We start from the raw sequence: 18464 nt of genomic DNA, 5'->3' as shown, positions 1-18464 counted from the left end.
AGAACAGAGATGAATGGTAAATTCAGCATATTTCAATTACATTAGGCTTGACTTGTTCATCTCTCATATTCTGCCAATTTTAAGAGGAAATCAGATATTTCATCAATAAATTTCTGTGAATTATTTAGAACACTTCCAGCAGCAACAAGCTGATATGTAAGACATATAAAATGTATGGTATATTCAATGATCTCCCCTCCAATTGGATATGGTTGAAATAGTGATTAAAGTGCTTTCAAAAAAACCTCGTGTTGATGACATCTGACCGCAAACACAACATGATTTGTTACAACAAATTATCCACAGGGCACAGGACAAATGGGCAAAGAAAAACAATTCTTGTTTCCAAAATTTGTCATATTGCCATAAAAATAACACAGGTATCAGCAAATAAAAGAGTATCTATTCCTGAGAACTTGCCAATAACCTGGAAGATGTACTTGGGGTAAATCCCATTTCGGGAAATACAGACTTGGCAATTATTGCTTCCAAAGAAAAGAAAACAAATCCTAAAAACCTCCAAATAATTCAATTTCTTGCACACCTTAATTTAGAAAACAAGGTGAGTGGTTCTTCATCTTCTACAGAAGAAACTCAGTGGAATTCAGCAGCTTCAGTCATCCTGAAAAGCCTCAGGACTGACAGAACACACCCCACTGCTTTAGGCACAAGTCAACGTTTCCTTCCCTTTTGGCATTATGATCAAATGTTTTAAGAAGTGCTGGGGTGCAGTTTCTTAAATTAATCTATCTTAGATCACTAATTATGGAAGACCCATCAAAATTTGGGCTGCTCTGACACCCCGGAAACCACTGGCAAACAGTGCTGCAGATGTAGAGGCATGGAAACCTTCTGACCGTGCTGACCCAGAGAGCTCTGTCCTCATCCTAACCCCTTCTGCCTTTTCCTAGCTCAGCCCCCAGAAGCAGTCCCTTGTGCTGCCCCAAATCTTTATTTCACACTCTTCAGGATCTCTTGCATAGGAGACACAGCCATGCCTTAATACTCTAATATTCACCATACACATCCATACATGTGTGCATTAATAAAAGGATCATACAGATCCATACATGTGTGCATTAATAAAAGGATCATAAAGACCCATATGTGCATTAATAAAAGGGTCATAGAGACCCATACATGTGTGCAATAATAAAAGGATCATACAGATCCATACATGTGTGCATTAATAAAAGGATCATACAGACCCATATGTGCAATAATAAAAGGATCATACAGACCCATATGTGCAATAATAAAAGGATCATACAGACCCATACCTGTGTGCATTAATAAAAGGATCATACAGATCCATACATGTGTGCATTAATAAAAGGATCATACTACCTACAAATGACAAGCAGCTTGCTCAGAGGCAGAACTATGCAGTTTTTAAAGGGCACAATACAAAACTTTGTCTCTTCTATCACTTGCACCATTTTTATGCTTTCAAAGCACTTCTCAAATATTAATTAGCTCTAAATAAATTCTAATTATTTCTAAGAGTGGCCCTAGCAGATCTGTATCATCTGGTGTGAAATCTGACTTCAGTGAAGTCAACAGCAACAGCTCCTCAGACCTCAGCAGAGCTGACATTTCCCTTGCCATTGCTAAAATCTGGGAGCTGTGTCTATTATCTGGTGAGTACCACCAGGAGGGCTGGACCAGCAGGAGTAACCAGTGAGAAGGGAATGGGATGAGAAGGAAAGAAGGGTTAAATGACCTGAGCCAATCTGGGGAGCCCAAATGTGGGAGAAGCTCTGGGAAATGCAGCGATCAGACTGGGTTTGATTTCAGCACCAGCTGAAATGGAAGGTGCTCTCCTGCTGCTAAAGCAGTTTAAACAGTTGGGATGCTGGGTCAGCTCCTCAAATCTGCTCATGCTGCCAGTCACTAACTAAGGCAACAACTAACCTTGAAACGTCAGCCCTTTATGAAAAATTTGCATTATATATCTATCTAAAAATTACATATTATGCATATAATAACATACATATAAAGAGGTTTGCATGAAAAACTCAAAAAACTTAAATTTCAAATAGCACACATTGCATGAATAACTAAATACAGGGTGAATAAGTGTGTAATCAGTATTTACCTTGCTAATTGGGGACTATACAGCCCATCACATACTGCCAACTTTTTCTTTTCATAAGAAAAAGAATTCAGCTGTAAATAATAATATTAAGTATTTTATACATACAATTATATCTAGGTATGGAGGTTAAAAATTAACTGGAACCAGAGATTATGAATCTTTTTCTCAAATAGAAATGTAATCCTAATAGAAGTTCCTCCCTTCATCTCTGCCAACTTTACCACCACACAATATGCCATAGAGAAAAAAGGGGAAGTGTCAACTTGTGTAAATTGTCCCTTATGTAATGCAAACCATCTGTTTAAAAAAACAAAACAAAATGAAAACCCAAGCCACTCCCAAGCATGATCTGCTATGGAGAAAAAGAAAGAAAAGGAAATGTAGTACATCAAATTGGAAGCCAAAGACCATGACCTGCCATGTAACCACGGAGAAAATATTTACCCCTCTCTTCCCTTTATTTACCCAATTTTGAAAAATATTTGGAAAAGCATAATTGAATCATTTGCTCTGCACATAATAGAGACTGATCTTGCGGGGTTTTTTTGAGCATTTCATCTCTCTAGAATGTTTTCCATCAGGCTGGAACCAAGCAGAGAAAAACTCTTTGTTTTCAACACCACATCTCACAGTGATGCCACCACTGGGTTAAAAGGTCCCTGAGTCCTCAGTCACTGCAAGCTGGCAAAGGATGGGGATAAAGTATCAGTGCACTTCTGCCCTGCTCTTCCTTGGGTATCTGCCATGGAAGGAGTCCAAGTGGACCACTGCTATCGACTGTTACAATTATTTTTGTATTCTCTTCAGTCTAAATGCTCAGAAAACAAAGTTTGTGCAGAGGAAGCAGTGCTCTTCTTCTCCAGGCTCTGTCTGGTGTGTGATGAGGCCCCTGGTAAGCACTGCCTGAGGAACCCTCCCACTCACACACTCTGAAACCTCTGGGGGACTCACATCTCACCCCCTCTGGGGAGACACAGGTGGGTCAGAAAGCACTGAGCGAGTTCAATTAGGTTTTATTATCTAAGCTGAATGAAAATTAAACAGCAGTACAGCTATTCATTATTTCTTCTCTTTTGCACACCCTGAGCCTTGGTCACACATTCTAGCTGGGCTGAAGAGACCAACAGCTCCCACCACAGCCCCTGCAAAGGCTTCCACTGTGACCAGGCTGCTCTTTAATCCCTTCCCAACAGTTTCCATGAAAAAGAACCAACTCAGTTTAAGCAATTTTAACAGAGAGTCCTTGCTGTCCCAGCCTGGACAGAAGCAAGTTTGAGAATGCTTAACCAAGAAGCTTGGCCCATACATCACCTTCTGGAGTCCTGACTTCTCACAGGGGCAGGGTGCAGAGCAGCACAAATGTCCCTTTCAATGTGTCTCCAACAGATATTCAAGGTCAAGGAGCTCTGCATCACTGGCTAGTTATGAAAATATTGGGTGTTGCAATAATTCTCTCTTCCTTCTCCCCCACATTTTCAAATCTCACTTTTCTTGAGGAACAGTATGTGAAAACTTTCATAGCTTTATGTTCTTTGCAACTGGAACTGAACAGTCACACGGAGATTTTTATCATTCCTATCTGCAGGTTGTTAATGCTAATAAATAACAGAATCATCACTAGAGAATTTCCATCAGTCAGCCACAGAAAACAATTCTGAAAAATGCAATCAGTCCAGAAGGAAGGGCAGGTTTTCCAAAAAGACTGGGATGATGTGGAAGTGAGACTCCATTTTTGTCAGGCACATACCCTGATTTTAAACCACAGAGTTTAAAAGGCAGTCATGTACAGAAGATGCTGGTGGGGTCTTTGGAAGTTCCCAGGAGGGCTTTGCTCCCAAAAGCAACCTCAGTGAAAATCAGGTATTTAACCCATTCAGAAGCTGAGCAAATTAATCTGCTGGGCATTCTGTGTTGCAGCACAGTGCTGGTACTACAACCCCCTCCAGCTCAGCTCAACCAGCACAGGTCACTGCACTGAAATCTGCAGTACAACTTTGGTCAACACCTCTAAGGCTTAGATCCTAGCGCCTCTGTCACTCTTAAAAAGGAGGGTTAGTCTCCTAAGTCACCCAGGGGCTTAAGGAAATTGTATCCAAAGCTCTCTGGCTTACAGACTTTCCCAAGTGGACTGATACACAGCAGGGCAAGCAAAAATATGGGAGAAGTATGTTTTAGTGGTCTGTCAAAAACATGACTTGACGTGAACGTATTGTGGTTTGAAGGCAGCTGGGTGAAGCTTTCCAGGTGTGGCTAAATGTGAGTTTTTGTTTACTCCAGATGCTGAGTGAAAGGAAGAAACCCTTTGGACTACTTATCACTTCTCCTCAGCTTCTCAGTCAAACTCAGCCAAACGTGCCAGGCAACCACCAAACACAGAGCTGCCTTTTTCCACTGGCTCCTGCTCAGCCCTACATCTTGGCACGCTGTTCATTCCAAGCCTCACTGCCAGAAGCAGCAGAAACTTTGCTCTTTTTGCCTTTCAATTTTCAGGGTTACACAAACACGTAATGTCACATCTATTCCACAGATGTGAGGAACTACAGGACTATCATGGAGTTAATATTCCATAGATGTGAGGAACTACAGGACTATCATGGAGTTAATATTCCATAGGTGTGAGGAACTACAGGATTATCATGGAGTTAATATTCCATAGATGTGAGGAACTACAGGACTATCATGGAGTTAATATTCCATAGGTGTGAGGAACTACAGGATTATCATGGAGTTAATATTCCATAGATGTGAGGAACTACAGGACTATCATGGAGTTAATATTCCATAGATGTGAGGAACTACAGGATTATCATGGAGTTAATATTCCATAGGTGTGAGGAACTACAGGACTATCATGGAATTAATATTCCATAGGTGTGAGGAACTACAGGATTATCATGGAGTTAATATTCCATAGATGTGAGGAACTACAGGATTATCATGGAGTTAATATTCCATAGATGTGAGGAACTACAGGACTATCATGGAGTCAATATTCCATAGATGTGAGGAACTACAGGACTATCATGGAGTTAATATTCCATAGATGTGAGGAACTACTGGATTATCATGGAGTTAATATTCCATAGGTGTGAGGAACTACAGGACTATCATGGAGTTGATGTGCACGCAGTACAAAGAAGGGAAAAAACCACCTCAGCTCCTTCTACCCCAACTGGACTTGACTAACATGGAAACAATATCATCTGCCAGATCTGTCTAACAGCGTGCTTTGCTGACCTTTTCCAGACCCACAGTGATGGTAGCGCTCACATTCAGCGTGGCTCACAGCTACACATTCTGCAATGTGAATCACTGAGAGAATGAGTGTGTGAAATCACTGGAAGAACTGAATGAGACCATGTTTTGGCACTGCAGCTGCTGAGGGATGGGAAGTGTTTGGAACAGTATTTGCAATAGTGGTCCCAGTCTGTAAAATATCAGGAAAAGGTGTTAGTGGCCAAAGAAACTGAGTTAGTGCTCAAGTACGGTGTCTGTGATGTTCACAAGCTGAGAGAAATCTGAAATTGTGGGCTAAGCCAGCTTAACTAAAGAAATATTTTTATGTTCTAAGTTCACAAAAAATGCAGCAGTGGCAAGTGCTGAGTAACTCACACCAACTGATGAATTAATGAGTTAGTCAAGGATACAGATGGATACAATGACATGGACATAACAAACACCCAAACCAGAGACAGAGGGGGGTAGAACAAGCAAGTCCTGGATAACTCGGTAGAAAACCGATGGCAGAAGAGTTCTACAAGTGCACGAACACAAGTCTGTGAAATTCACGCTCTAGCTAAGTTTATTCACAGAAATAAAGTTCCTTCATTATTTCTTGACTTGTATTTATTCTCATCGTGTTGACAGGAAGATGAAATCCTATAGAAGGCTTAAATAAAATATAAAAAAAATCTGCAGAATGTAGAGAACAATACAAATCTTTCAAAGATTAAAAAAAGTAGATGCTATATTTTTAAGTGTTAGGCTCTCACAAATATCCTCAGAGTTTGTGTTAGTCCATCAAACTGAAAGGCATATGCTATCTTTGATCTCTGTGCAGAACCTCCGTTGAGATTAATGTGAGCTCTGTGTGAAGAAAGAGACTAGAATAGGCCCTCAGTTCACAAATAGCAAGCAGTCTGCTCCAGGAAAAAACATGTTTTCTTACAACAGTGTTGAAATTTATTGGGAAGTTTCAAATAGCTTCTCTTCAGATGCAAGTTTGTGGTCATGAGCATGTTCACTTGTCAGAAAGACCTGTCAGGGAGAAGGTGCACAAACGCACCTCTTGTGTCAGATGTTTGGCCGCTGTGCAGGAACACATCCTTCATCTCTGACAGGCTTTTCTCATGCTGTAACAACCAATCCCCTTTTCACACTCATCTCTGCAAGCTGATGGCTTTGTCCATCGACAGGCTGCTTCTTTCATCCCAGCTGTGCCCTGTAATGCCCCCTTGCAGCTACAGCAATGCCCAGCACTTACTGCATCCCGCCTTGTAGCTGAAGCCAGGAGGAAGGAGGAATCCTTGCTGAGCAGCTGCTGCCAGGGTTCGCTGGTCTGGAGGGAACACGGGGATCATCAATGGAGGCAGCTGACCCTGGACCTGCTGAACAGAGAGGGAGAATCAAACACAGAACTTTGGGGGGGACAGTGTCTCTCTCACTGCTGATCTGAGAGGTCTGGCCTGAATGCACCTCTTCATACTGGGGTGTCCCAGCAGCATCAGCTGCGGGGCTTCACCTTCATCACCACACACTTCATGGGAACGACACGAATCCAAAATAAACTGAAATGTTTCACTCTGGCATTTCTATATCCCACTTAATGATTCCCCCCACAGTTCACGATGACTCACTATCTCTGGCTGTAGGGGGTACCTCCTTCTCTTCTGCTGAGCTGTGGAGCAGTGTCTGTATCAGACAGCAGCTTTCACAAAGACACCTCCTCAGAAAGGAAAAATAAGTGCACAAGGAGCACACAGCACAGCCAATGCTGTTTTTCTGCTCATACACGCTCATACACACTTATTTGTACATGTGGAAAGATGAATTCTCAGAAAAAAGGCTGAGACCCTTGATTCACAAATCAAAGGGCCATGTCTGAAGGGCTAGGCGTTCAGCTTTGCACAGCAACTCTGCACAACCGTGCAAGTCAGGAAGTGGAAAATATTATATTGTACTGCAGGGGACTAAAGCCATGCAGAAATTAGTCACCAAAGCTGGAAGTGGGCCATGGCACAACATCTACTGCTGCTGCTTTTACCCAGTTCCGTTAATAGCTTCCATAATTGATAGAAATGGAAGCTGTCGCTGTATTTCACACAGATGAGAAACACAAAGTTTGCTGGATTAAAATGCTGAATGCCTAGTTTGAATTTAAACCCCCCCTGCACTGGCCAGATCAGTCAGTCAAGAAGGACTGGCTCCTTTTTAAGAGACCTCATCTCGATTTTAATGGCACTGTAAAGCTGAGGCACTGGAGATGGAGATGTCTTCGAAAACTAGAATTTATTTTGTGCTTAAGTAACTCAGAAAATCAGAGTATCAACAAGCCCTTCAATGCTGAGGGGTGCAGGAGGGTGTCACTCCCTTCACTGCTGCCTGACAGAACTGGGAAAGAGAACCTGCCCCAGTCCTTGGCTGCCGCTGCTCAGAATACACCATTTCCACTTACTTCTATTTTCATTTATTCTCCTTAAAATCCAGGCCACATCTTGGTTCACCCAACACCATTACCAGGCAAAACAGTGATACAAAACTTGGGATTACCATCTCTTTTAATTTATGCCTGGAGCTGGCAACACCCCTGTGTGTGCTGACTGTGTCTGTACGGTCTGAAACAATTTCCAAGCATAGAGTTCAAGAGCACTGTTGACAGAAATTCTCGCAGTGAGAGATTAAGATTGAGGCTGAAAGATAGAGTAGATGTAGCTCCACTCACTGAACCAGCTTGATCCATTTTTTGTTACTTCAATATTTGTCTTTCTATTCTGATCCTGTTAATTAGAAGGCATACATATTTTCAGCTGAATTACAGGAGAAAAAAACCATTAAAAATATGATTTGCTCTCTATCTGCACAGATATCCTTGAGCTGTCCAATACCTGCCTTAGCTTCATGTGTTCATTTTTTGTTTGTTTGAGGTCTTGCGTTTTGCTTTTTTTTTGCCTTTTTTTTTTATTTTTTAAGACAAAGACAAAGTAACTGTATTCTTTTAGAACAAAAATGAACAGCCATGTGGAATTTTTGCATAGTACTCTTCTTCGGCAAAAAGCCACAGAACTTTTTTTTTAAATGGTTTCCAAGGATGAAAGTGACTTTGCCAAGCGAAGAAGCTTCAAAACAGGACTCAAAAAACACTAATAGAAAGACAGATGGTTCTACTAAGTGCTTTGCTGCCAAAAAAAATGTTAAAAAAAAGTGAAAAAAATGGAGTGATGTTATTGAAGCTGACTGCAAAGTTCTCTGATGACTGCAAATACTCTTGTCCCACTGCAAGTGTTAACTCTGCCTCCAGGGCTAATATAACTGAAGCACCACACACACACAAATTGTCATTGCCAAGCCCACAATGTAGCTTAAGTCTGCACTTGATTCCAAGTGACTGCCAAACACACGAGCAAAACACCACACTGAAAAATTCCCATTTAGGAAAACATTTACCAGGAAAATGCCCTTTCTTCCTAAATCTGACTGCTGCATTTCATTTTTTTTTTCAGATTGCTGCTGCTCTTTACTCTCCGAGGGGCCTTAGAGCCCCTCGTGTCAAATGACACAACCCTATTTGCATTAGGGAGGTAAAAACTATGGAGTGATGAGGATGGTTTGCATGGATATAGAAATAACACAGTCAAAACAATGTGATTTTCATTCCAGGATGGAATGTATGGAGCAGCACTCAGCTACACTTCATTTTCTCCTAAACACAAATAAATGCAAACATTCCTTTATTTTAATCCGATTACCTGACACAATATCATACAAATTATGGACTCTTCATTTTTATGGCTCCTTTAACTACTACATTTTAACTCCTTATGCTTATCATTATTATTAACTGGAATTGCTAGGATACAACTGCTTCAAGTGGCATTGAACACAGGCCCTCCTTCTGAGTTTTACATCTAAGGTGTTTACCCTTTTTTTTTCTTTTCAAGGTATTACTACATCAGTTAAATATCTCAAATATCTTTTATTATCGGTTAAATCTCTCAAATGTTTTTTATTTTTATTGGAAGCTTACATACCTTCAAATATTTTCTGTATTGTAACTTCTTGATACTGCATTTCTAATTTGAATATAATGGACTGCAAATCAGGGCTATTTTCCAAGCCCTTCAGTTTGTTCTGCTAATGGACATATGTCCATAAATGAAACACCTCTTCAACAATCTAATAATTCACACAGCTGTCAAGATTCTCCACTGGCCAGCCTCTCTACGTGTGACCTCTTCTCAGCTGCAACATCCTAAAGGACACAACTCTATTTTAAATCCTCACAAAATTCCCAATGGATTTAATGAGCTACAATTTCACCTTGTAACTCCTTACCTACTTTAAGATGTTGGTCTGGAGGATACAGACACAACCCTCCAGGATTTTCCTGGTTTTCCATACTGTTGCCACTGGGTCAGTGGAGCACACTGTGAACCCTTCATTATTTTCCTTCTCTCCTCTGCCCAGCTGTGGCAGGGGAGGGTGAGTGGGTGGCTGCTGTGGGCTCCTGTGGGCCAGTGCCAAACCACCACACCAGGAAACCTCCACAGCTTCCACTGAAAATCCAAAAAAAAGCCCACCCCTAAAAAAGTTATCAATGCAAAAATCAGTGTGAGCACAGGGCAAGCAACCAGGAGTAAATCACCTGTCCGAGGGGGAAACCCCCACAGCTGCCTGCAGAGATCTCTGAGTTTGAGAAGTGCCTCCACCTATCTTTATTTCTTTCAGTGCCTCTGAAAAGTCTGGCCCTAAATGGCCCACCATATCAAAGGGAATTTGTTGGCAAACCTGGAGCCAACTCAAGCTGTTGAAGCCTGGGCCAGCATCCTCACCAATCTGTGCCTGTCCTTGATGACCTGACCAAAACAAACCCAAGCACACAAAGACACTGCACTGAACACAGTCACAGTCAATATTTCCAGGAGTCTCTGCTTCGTTAGAACTGTAGTATTTCCACCTAAATTCTGCTCCCCTATCCCCTTTTAGGAACATACTATGGTTACCACAGCTACCTAAGCACCAAGCAGAATGTTTTTAACAGTTACCCCCACTGATTGTTACTAGCTCCTGCTGCGACTTCCACAAATTTAGATTGCAAACACTTGACAACTACAGCTCTATTTTCTGTAAAAACTCATGTGTGCTTTGGGTCACCATGTAAATAGCTACACAGGAAAGTAGTTTAAAGGAACATTAAGATGGCAAAGTTGGACATTTGTGGCTTAGAGAATGCCAGGGTCAGGGAAGCATGCAGGACCTTATTTTGGTTCTTCATTGCCCCTGCTTCCAGACAGAATCCTTAAAGTTCAGAGCTTCCCCTCCATATGACTCTTGCCTATCCTAGAAGGCTTATCCCATTTCTCAAGTAACATAAATCCACACTTTCAGCAAACCTAAGCCCCTAAAATAGCAGCTGCTATTAGTTCTATCTATTTTCTCTTTATACACTTCCTCCGATTTCATTTCTGCAGCTGTTTGTTACATATTTATTAGCATCAACTTTTATGCAAGTTTTCCTCTCTCCAAGGTAAATATCTCAGTGCATTTCCCAGCATATATATATATAGATATATGTATATATATATACACACACATATATGTACACAACATTTTCCACTGAGGGGCAAATACTGCTGAAGCACCAACCTCTAGCTCTTCAGAAGCAATTCTATTCCTTTTGGTGAGGTTGGGGATGGATAATGAATTACTGAGTGCCCTCTCTGCTCTACACCCTGACCAAGCTCTGCACAGTCCTTCACTCCTGACCTGCTCAGAAGATGCCCTTCAGGAGCTGCATGAGCATCTCTGTGAAATGGACTCCGACGTGCTTTTTCCATGTAGAGGTGTGGCTAATTTTTATTTTCATTGGAGTTATTCTCAGCTGCCCCAAATAAGTTCAGATTTTACATTCCCAGAAGAGTGGATGCACATGAATGATTTGATTAACTTCAAAGTGTTGTAGGAATATCTTCTTGCTTGTGACTTGTTTGGAAGTTAAGCATCTCTTCCACTGTTCAGGGAAGAATGCAACGCACAATTTCACATGCAGCAACACAAATCTGTCCTTCAAAAATGACATGTTTAATTGCATTTGTCCCCCTTCCTCCAGAAACACTTGGCTCCCAGTGCCACACACTCTGCTGAAGGACTGCATTCTTTAATTAGCACATGTGTTGGCCTTCCTTACCTCACCCCCCTCCCCGTGTCTATCTTAAGGGAAATAAAAATATATGTCCCCATATAACTACAATCTGCTATTTTCCCTTTCAGTGATGTTTAAAATAAGACAAGAAAATGTTTTTCTCTGCTGTGTATCAGTTCCCCAAGTTGACACAAGCCTGTCCTGAGCCCACAGAGCAGGCAGCCCTGCCGATCCAGCTGTGGGGTGATCCCTCCTCCTCCTCCTTCTGTGAGGTGCCTTTTTCTGGGGTGCTCCCTGAGTGCCCAGGCTGTGCAGCACAAGGAGGGTGCCAGGAGGTAGAGGTGCATTTTTAATTCCTAATAACCTCTTCTGCAGTGGATGATCTGGGCCCTGGGTATGATTCCTCCCTGTGCTGTGTGTGAGGCTTAGCCAATTCACAGCAGAGCTCCCCAGAATGTCCCTGTGCACACAGCTGAGCTCACCCAGCAGCTCTGGCTGCTCCCACAGCTGGCTGCAAGCAGGGACAGTGCTGGCACTAAACTCCCACAGGGTGATGCCAGGGAGGATGAACCAGGGGAGCAGGGAGACAGCTCCCCATCCCTGCTAGCACAGGACAGCTTTACTGAGTGCTGGCGTGGAAAAAATGGTTAGTTTGATGGAATATGGACACAATCCCTAAAGGGATGCAACCTGGTCATGGAAAACACAAGGAACAAACTTTCAGAATGCATCTCAGGGAAATGCAGAAGCATTTTCCATTTTAAAGAAGCAAGGCTTTTCAGGCTGGAAACTTTCCACCTTAGCTCAGTCCTGCAAGAGAGCCTGGGTGTCACTACCAGCATCCATCTCCAATTCATCTCACATAAAGCCTGTAAATTAACACACACAGCCTTTTGAACTAAGTGCAGCAAAGTGCCTGACACTGCCAAGTAATACAGACAGTAGCTGTTTCCATGCTGATAACTTCCTTCCAAGGCCTCCCTCCTCCAGCTCATGCCACAGCCCAAAATGCAACGCTGACAGACAGACCTCCAGCAGCACTTGGCAGGACAGAGGCCAAAAGGACCTTTCACATTCAGGAACAACCCTTGGACACTTCCAAAGGAAAAAGGCAGTTCATTTGTTGCTCATTTTCTCTTCTGTAACTAAAATAAAGAACTTCAAAACATTTTTTTTTTAATATTTTATTTAGTATGGAAAAAAGAGAGGAGAGAAAAGCAGAAAGATGACTTTTTTTTTTTGCATGGGATAAGGTTTAACAAGTATTCTTGTTTGTGCAACTTGGCATGGAAGTTACCTAGAGGGCAGCTCTGCCACAAAGGTACTGGAACAAACAGCCCAAATAAAAAGTACAAAAACTAGAATTCATTCCAGCTGTTTTAAGACAAAAGCCTAAGAGTTCACACAGGCTGCACAAGACCCCAGTGAGTGGGGGTCTCTGGCCACACCAGGACCTTCAGAGCCAGTGACTGGAATTCAGGTAACAGCTACACTGCAAGACTGAAGGGCACTCTCAAAAGAGCCCCTCCTAATCCCAGCTCAAGAGCAACATTATAATAATTTGCCCTTTCATTTTTATAAGTGAAGCAGATTCATTGTTTTGTGGACTGAGCTCCTTGTTTCATGAAGAGGCTGAAGTTGGCAAATGGGCTTTTGAGGCACCATGACCACAGTTTTGGGCACACCATCTTATTTCACCTTAATAGTCACACAAACACTGAGTTTCTCGAGGCACAGCTTCCAAGCACCTGAGCACTTTGTTTAAATGTTAGTGCCCTTCCTAGAAGAATAAACCAGGACTGTAGGGGAAATCTGCCACAGACTTCTGGCCGTCAAAACTGCTGATTCAGATGCTGTATTGTTCTTTATTTGTGTTTTTGTTGGCTACCAGTGAGCTGCTCCTACATGCAGCCCTCCTGATCAAGAGTTAATGCACAAAGTCACTTCCCTCAAAGTGGAAAATCTCTGGACGTGCAGGAGAGCCTGGTGCTGCCTGCAGCATATGACAGAGCACAGTTTCCATATGCCTGGCTAATGCTCTCCCCAGCGAGCCCTGGGCCAGGGCTGATGGCTGCAGCAGAAGCTATCCAGTGAAACATTTGTCAGGGAAAAGAAAACAGGTGGGAGCTTTCCTGATGTGATTTGGAAGACAGCATGTAGGATAATTCCTTGAGCAGCACGTGCACTCTTTTCTGCAGTTAGCTCATCTATGATAGATGGGTTCAGTTATTCAGAATATAATGAACTCTGGGCTTATTTGTACATGCCAGAAGGAATCAGGGACACAGAGCAATGCACCTCCCTCGTCACTGCTGACAGCAGCCTTTCCCACGTCATCTGGGGAATTCTAGAAGGACTGAGGGGGCTGAGTTTTGCCATGTGGGTGCTCACCCAGCCCTCCTTCCATCCAGTCTCTGCTCTGGGGACTCAGGGCTCTCCCTCTACCAGATCCAAAGTCTTGTGCATCACAGCCTGCTGCCAAAGCAGCACTGGTGAGGAGCAGGGACAGCACTGCTTCTATTCCAGCACGTCTGAGGGCTCCAGAGAGGAGGGGGGAACCAAGAGGACTTTTCCTCTAGGAGAACAGGGCTTCTTCATGCTTGACTCTGCAAATCTCAACGTTATAAATCAATGGCTAGACTATAAAAAATATAGGGATGGGTGGGAAGGCTCAGAACTGGCACAGGGTTAAAAGAGAGGGAGAGGAATAATCCAAAAATGACTTTTCAAGAACTTCCATGAATGTTGGAAGTCAACAGATCCAGCTGAGGACAAGGAAATTAGCAAATGAACAGGAAATAAACTCTGGTGCTGCACAGCAACACAGGAGAAGCCGGGCTGTTTTCTGACAGTAAGCTCTGTCACCTGGGGGCAATGCCCCACCCTGCCACCTTTTCAGTGCTTCCAGGGCCCCTTTGGGCTCATCCTGACACCACAGTATGGTTGTGAATGTTTTTGTGCAAAGGCTGCAAACAGGACCATGAAATGCTCGGCTACAAAACCGCCCAAAATGGTTTTCAGGTTGAGAATGCAGCTTAAGTAATTCATTCTAAGTGATTTTCTAAAATAATATTCATATTGCTTCTAAATATTCTCTAAATTTATTCTAAGCAGGGTCCTTACTCGTGTGTAGACTGAAGTAATGCAGCTTTTGGGGAGGGAGCCTATTCACAAAAGATTTCTTTAGCGCATTTTTCTGAAAAAATCAAGAAAGGGGTGGCAAGAGCACAGCTGATGCCATTACACTTTAAAAAGTGTATTTTTTGTCATTTGAAGTTATTCAGAGGCACTGTCTAAAGGCCAGCTGTTAAACCTCTCCCTTTACCCCCTGTTGATTCTTCCATAATATATTCAAACACCAGTAACTAATAATTTTGATGCATAAACTGCAGCAGTATTTTTGCTGTTCCAAACCCCAGATTCTTCCACTGAAACAGGGAGAACAGCTCCAGTTAGGAAACCACTGCACTTAGGAGATGATGGCCAGTTCCATCACCTCATTTTTGACACAATGCTGAGGGTGTCCTTTCAAACAAACCCCTGAGGTCTCAAGATGTATTTTTCACTCAGTATCTCTTTGACAAATGGAATATCATTAATTAAAAAAAAAACAAAACAAAACAGCAATTTCAGTGTGTAGGCGATGGGGAAGAAACAGGGGTTATTTAATATCATGTAGTGGGCAGAAATTCAAAACCCATTCAGCTGCTGAATAGTGCAATGCTATACACAAACAAGAAAGTCTTATCAAAGTCATCCACTTAAAATCATACCATCCAGAGAGAGGGAGAAAAAATAGACTTAGAGAACTAAAAAAAAGTGTCTGCACTCAAAGTCATTACCTCCTCTTGCCTTCTTTAAACAGGGACATAGCTAATAAAACTGAATACAAACTAGTGAACTACAGGGGACAAAACATCCTTCATGTTTGATCAGTTAGGCTCCTGCAGAACTGGGACTGCTCATGAAAGCTTAGACTAAAATCCATGGACTAAACCCTTTGAATGACCCCTCTTCTTGCCCCAGTTTTATTATTATTCAGTCAGATACATGTGTCAGGGTAAGTGTGGCATCATTTTCAAGCAGCTAAGTGTCATTCTTTTCTGAAGACAATATACCACCATTATTATCATTATCATCATCACTGTTACTGCTGTATATTGAGTTTCACTGCTTTCTGTAAGATCTTGGAAATCCCTGCTCCATGAACAAATGGCCAGGACAACTCTGAGCACATGTTATTAGAAATCCTCGCAGCAAACACAGCTTCAGTGCTGGACAGCCTCTAATTACTGCCAGGGACACGCACAATAAAGACTCTTTTCAGTCCCTCAGCTGCTCAGACTTGTTTCTGACTGTCCCTTCTGACAGTGGAACTGTTCCTCAGCACAATTCAGGTTTACCATCAAAAGTTTGATTTCAAAAGCAACACAGACTCAAGTTGCAGAACAAATACAATTTCAGCAGAAACGTCACCACTCTTCCATTCACCTCCTGACGCTTTTTGTACCCCTGTTACCAAAATCCTCATAAAAAATGTTATTCACGAGGATTTTGTTTGGGAACATTTTCTGAATAGGGCTGAAGACAGTCTCTAATTTTGTGCCTACAATCTAGTGACAGCCATACAGTTAAAGCACAATTAGCTGTAGGTAGAGTGATAAAACTGAGACATCTCACCATCTGATTTCTGTGTACAGCCAGGTAAGCAGCTGGCCAAATCCTGCAGCTTTTTACTCCACTAAATTGCAGCTACAAATATTTTGATTGCCCAAAACATTGTATCTTTTTCTCCTTTGCTGTCACCTTCAGTTCTCCCTTGTCTTCCTCCACCCCTCTTATTATTAAAAATAAAAGGAAAAACACAAAAAGGAAGAAAGAGGAAAAAAAAAAGGAGACTACATGCAATTGTTTCCTTGGCACTTGTAGACAGAGCCTGTGCAATGGAGAAGGAAATGGCCCACCTGCCAAGGACACCCATCATCACCACGGGTCAGACAAACACCTGTGCTGGCATGGGCGTGGCCCAGGTGTGGCTGGGCGTGGCAGCCCCACCCAGAGCCCCCTGGCAGGTGTGCCCCAGGGGGAGCAGGGCTTTCACAGGCACAGCCCATGCAAAATGCAGGAAAACAGGATCTCAGCAGAGGGGGAGGAGCACAGACAATGAACATCAATCACCTCTGGGGATTTTCTCCCCAGTCTGAAGTACTTCTTCAATGTACAATCTTTTTTTTCTGGCTTGACTGCCCTTAAATACACCCATACCATACTCCTAGATCAATTTTTAAGCCACTATAGGTATTAGAGGACAATTTACATGTGATTTGCATTTTTTCCCTCCGACTGTGGTTTTGGTAAGTCTTCCAAACCTAATGACTGTTCTTTTGGCCAGCAACATAAATGCTGTAATCACACAATTATTGTGCTGGGAACAGTTTAATTCAGCATTTTGTTCTCAACCACAGAACAATTACTCAACAATTCTGGTTAACCATACCAGCTCGCTGCCTGGAGAGGAAGCAGAATATTCACAAAATCCATTGTCTTCCACAAAGGCAGGGAGCAGATTCTTATCTATTGTAACTGCCCAGCCTCTCTTTGCTCTTTGAGGTGCTCCCACACTCTCCCCATTCATGAAAATAAACTATTAGCACATTCATCCTTAGCTGTTGAGGGTTTAATTGTGCATTTGCACACCGAAGGAAAGGTGCAGGGGATGTGTCTGGGACAGAAGGATGCCAGGGAGCACTGAGAAATCTCTGAGATTGCTCCAGGGACATTATCCATCTCTTCCAGGCAGAACCCGGGCACTCAGGCTTTGTGTAAGTTCTGCTCCTGAGCCATCCACTCCTCTTTAGTAACAGAAGGAATTTTCTGATCAATTGATTTATCCCCAGGCCATGGAAAGACCAACACTTCCCAGGCTTTGTGCGCTGGACCTGACTCCAAAAAGGTGAGCAGAAGTTCTGAGACCTCAGCAGGAAAGGATTGAAGTTAGCAAGCCAAGTTACCGGGATCCTTACAAATTTTCTGCTCCAAATTTCAATTCTGGAAACATTTTACCCGAGCAAATAAAAATATTTTAGTAATTCCATTTCCACTTTTGTTTTTTGTTTTGTCTTGCCAGTCACTGGGAATATTTTCATTCAGAGCTGTGAATCTAAAAAGTACAACTCTGGCAGTGCTGCTGAACAAGTAAAATTAAACTAATTAAACAAAACTGACTCAATAAACTTAATTTGACAGTTAGATCAGAAAGGAAATGAGCAGTAAACACGATGAAAACATCAAGTAATAAATGATTTTTTAAATGCCTTTACCTTTTAAGAAGTATTCAGCTCAGAAAAGAGACTTTGTAATAATCATAATTTTTTTAAGGGCAAAATTTGACCTGTAGGAACTTTGTGTTGAGTCCTTGCTCTGCTGAAGTCAATACAAATTGATCCCAATGGCACTCAGCAGATCAGTGAAAAAAAAGCTCATTTTAATATATATATATATATAAAATCATTTATTGTAATTTAATTTTTTTAAAAAAGGACAAGGCATCTATAGAGCAGAACACAGGTTCAAATGCCCTCACCAGCAGGACACTGAGCTGCTATTATTATTATTATTAATATTATTGACACCTATTACAGACACCTTTTTTTCCCTCCATCTATGACATGAGCAGTACATCTTGCTTTGCTTAAAGCCCGGTTCCAGCAGATGAGGAGACAGGCCTTGTCTCTCATGAGGTGGGGGAGACACAGTGGGAATAGCCATAAGGACACACAAATCCCAATCCAGTTTCTTCAATTTCACCAGGATACTTCATTTAAAAAAAAAAAAAAAGAAAAAAGAAAAAAAGAAAAGGAAAAAAAGGACTATCCCTGTTTATGAAGTGGGGTATGTGGGAAGGAAGGCACTGCCCTCCACAGCCCTGCCCTGTGCCCCAGGCACCTCCGGGGCACTGCCAAAGCTGCTCTGCCTCATCTCGGGACTGCAGGGACCCTTGGGGGGAGC

General features: G+C 42.3%; 1 protein-coding gene across 5 annotated transcripts in view; it reads right to left on the bottom strand.

Annotated features, from left to right (window-relative positions):
* Positions 1 to 18464, bottom strand: part of SOX5 (SRY-box transcription factor 5) — a gene marked incomplete at its 5' end in the record, with an annotated part of 282823 nt that overhangs the window by 83927 nt on the left and 180432 nt on the right. For 4 of the 5 annotated variants that reach the window (XM_084206502.1, XM_084206504.1, XM_084206505.1 and 1 more), the window contains one exon: positions 6582 to 6702. In XM_084206502.1, the coding sequence (XP_084062628.1) occupies positions 6582 to 6702 (121 nt within the window). Of the gene's footprint in view, positions 1 to 6581; positions 6706 to 18464 lie in introns of all 5 variants that reach the window. The other variant, XM_084206503.1, reaches the window with a different exon arrangement.

Source organism: Fringilla coelebs, assembly GCF_963513975.1.
Source record: "Fringilla coelebs genome assembly, chromosome: 5".
NCBI classification, from domain to species: Eukaryota; Metazoa; Chordata; class Aves; order Passeriformes; family Fringillidae; genus Fringilla; species Fringilla coelebs.
This window is presented reverse-complemented; position numbering and strand designations above follow the sequence as displayed.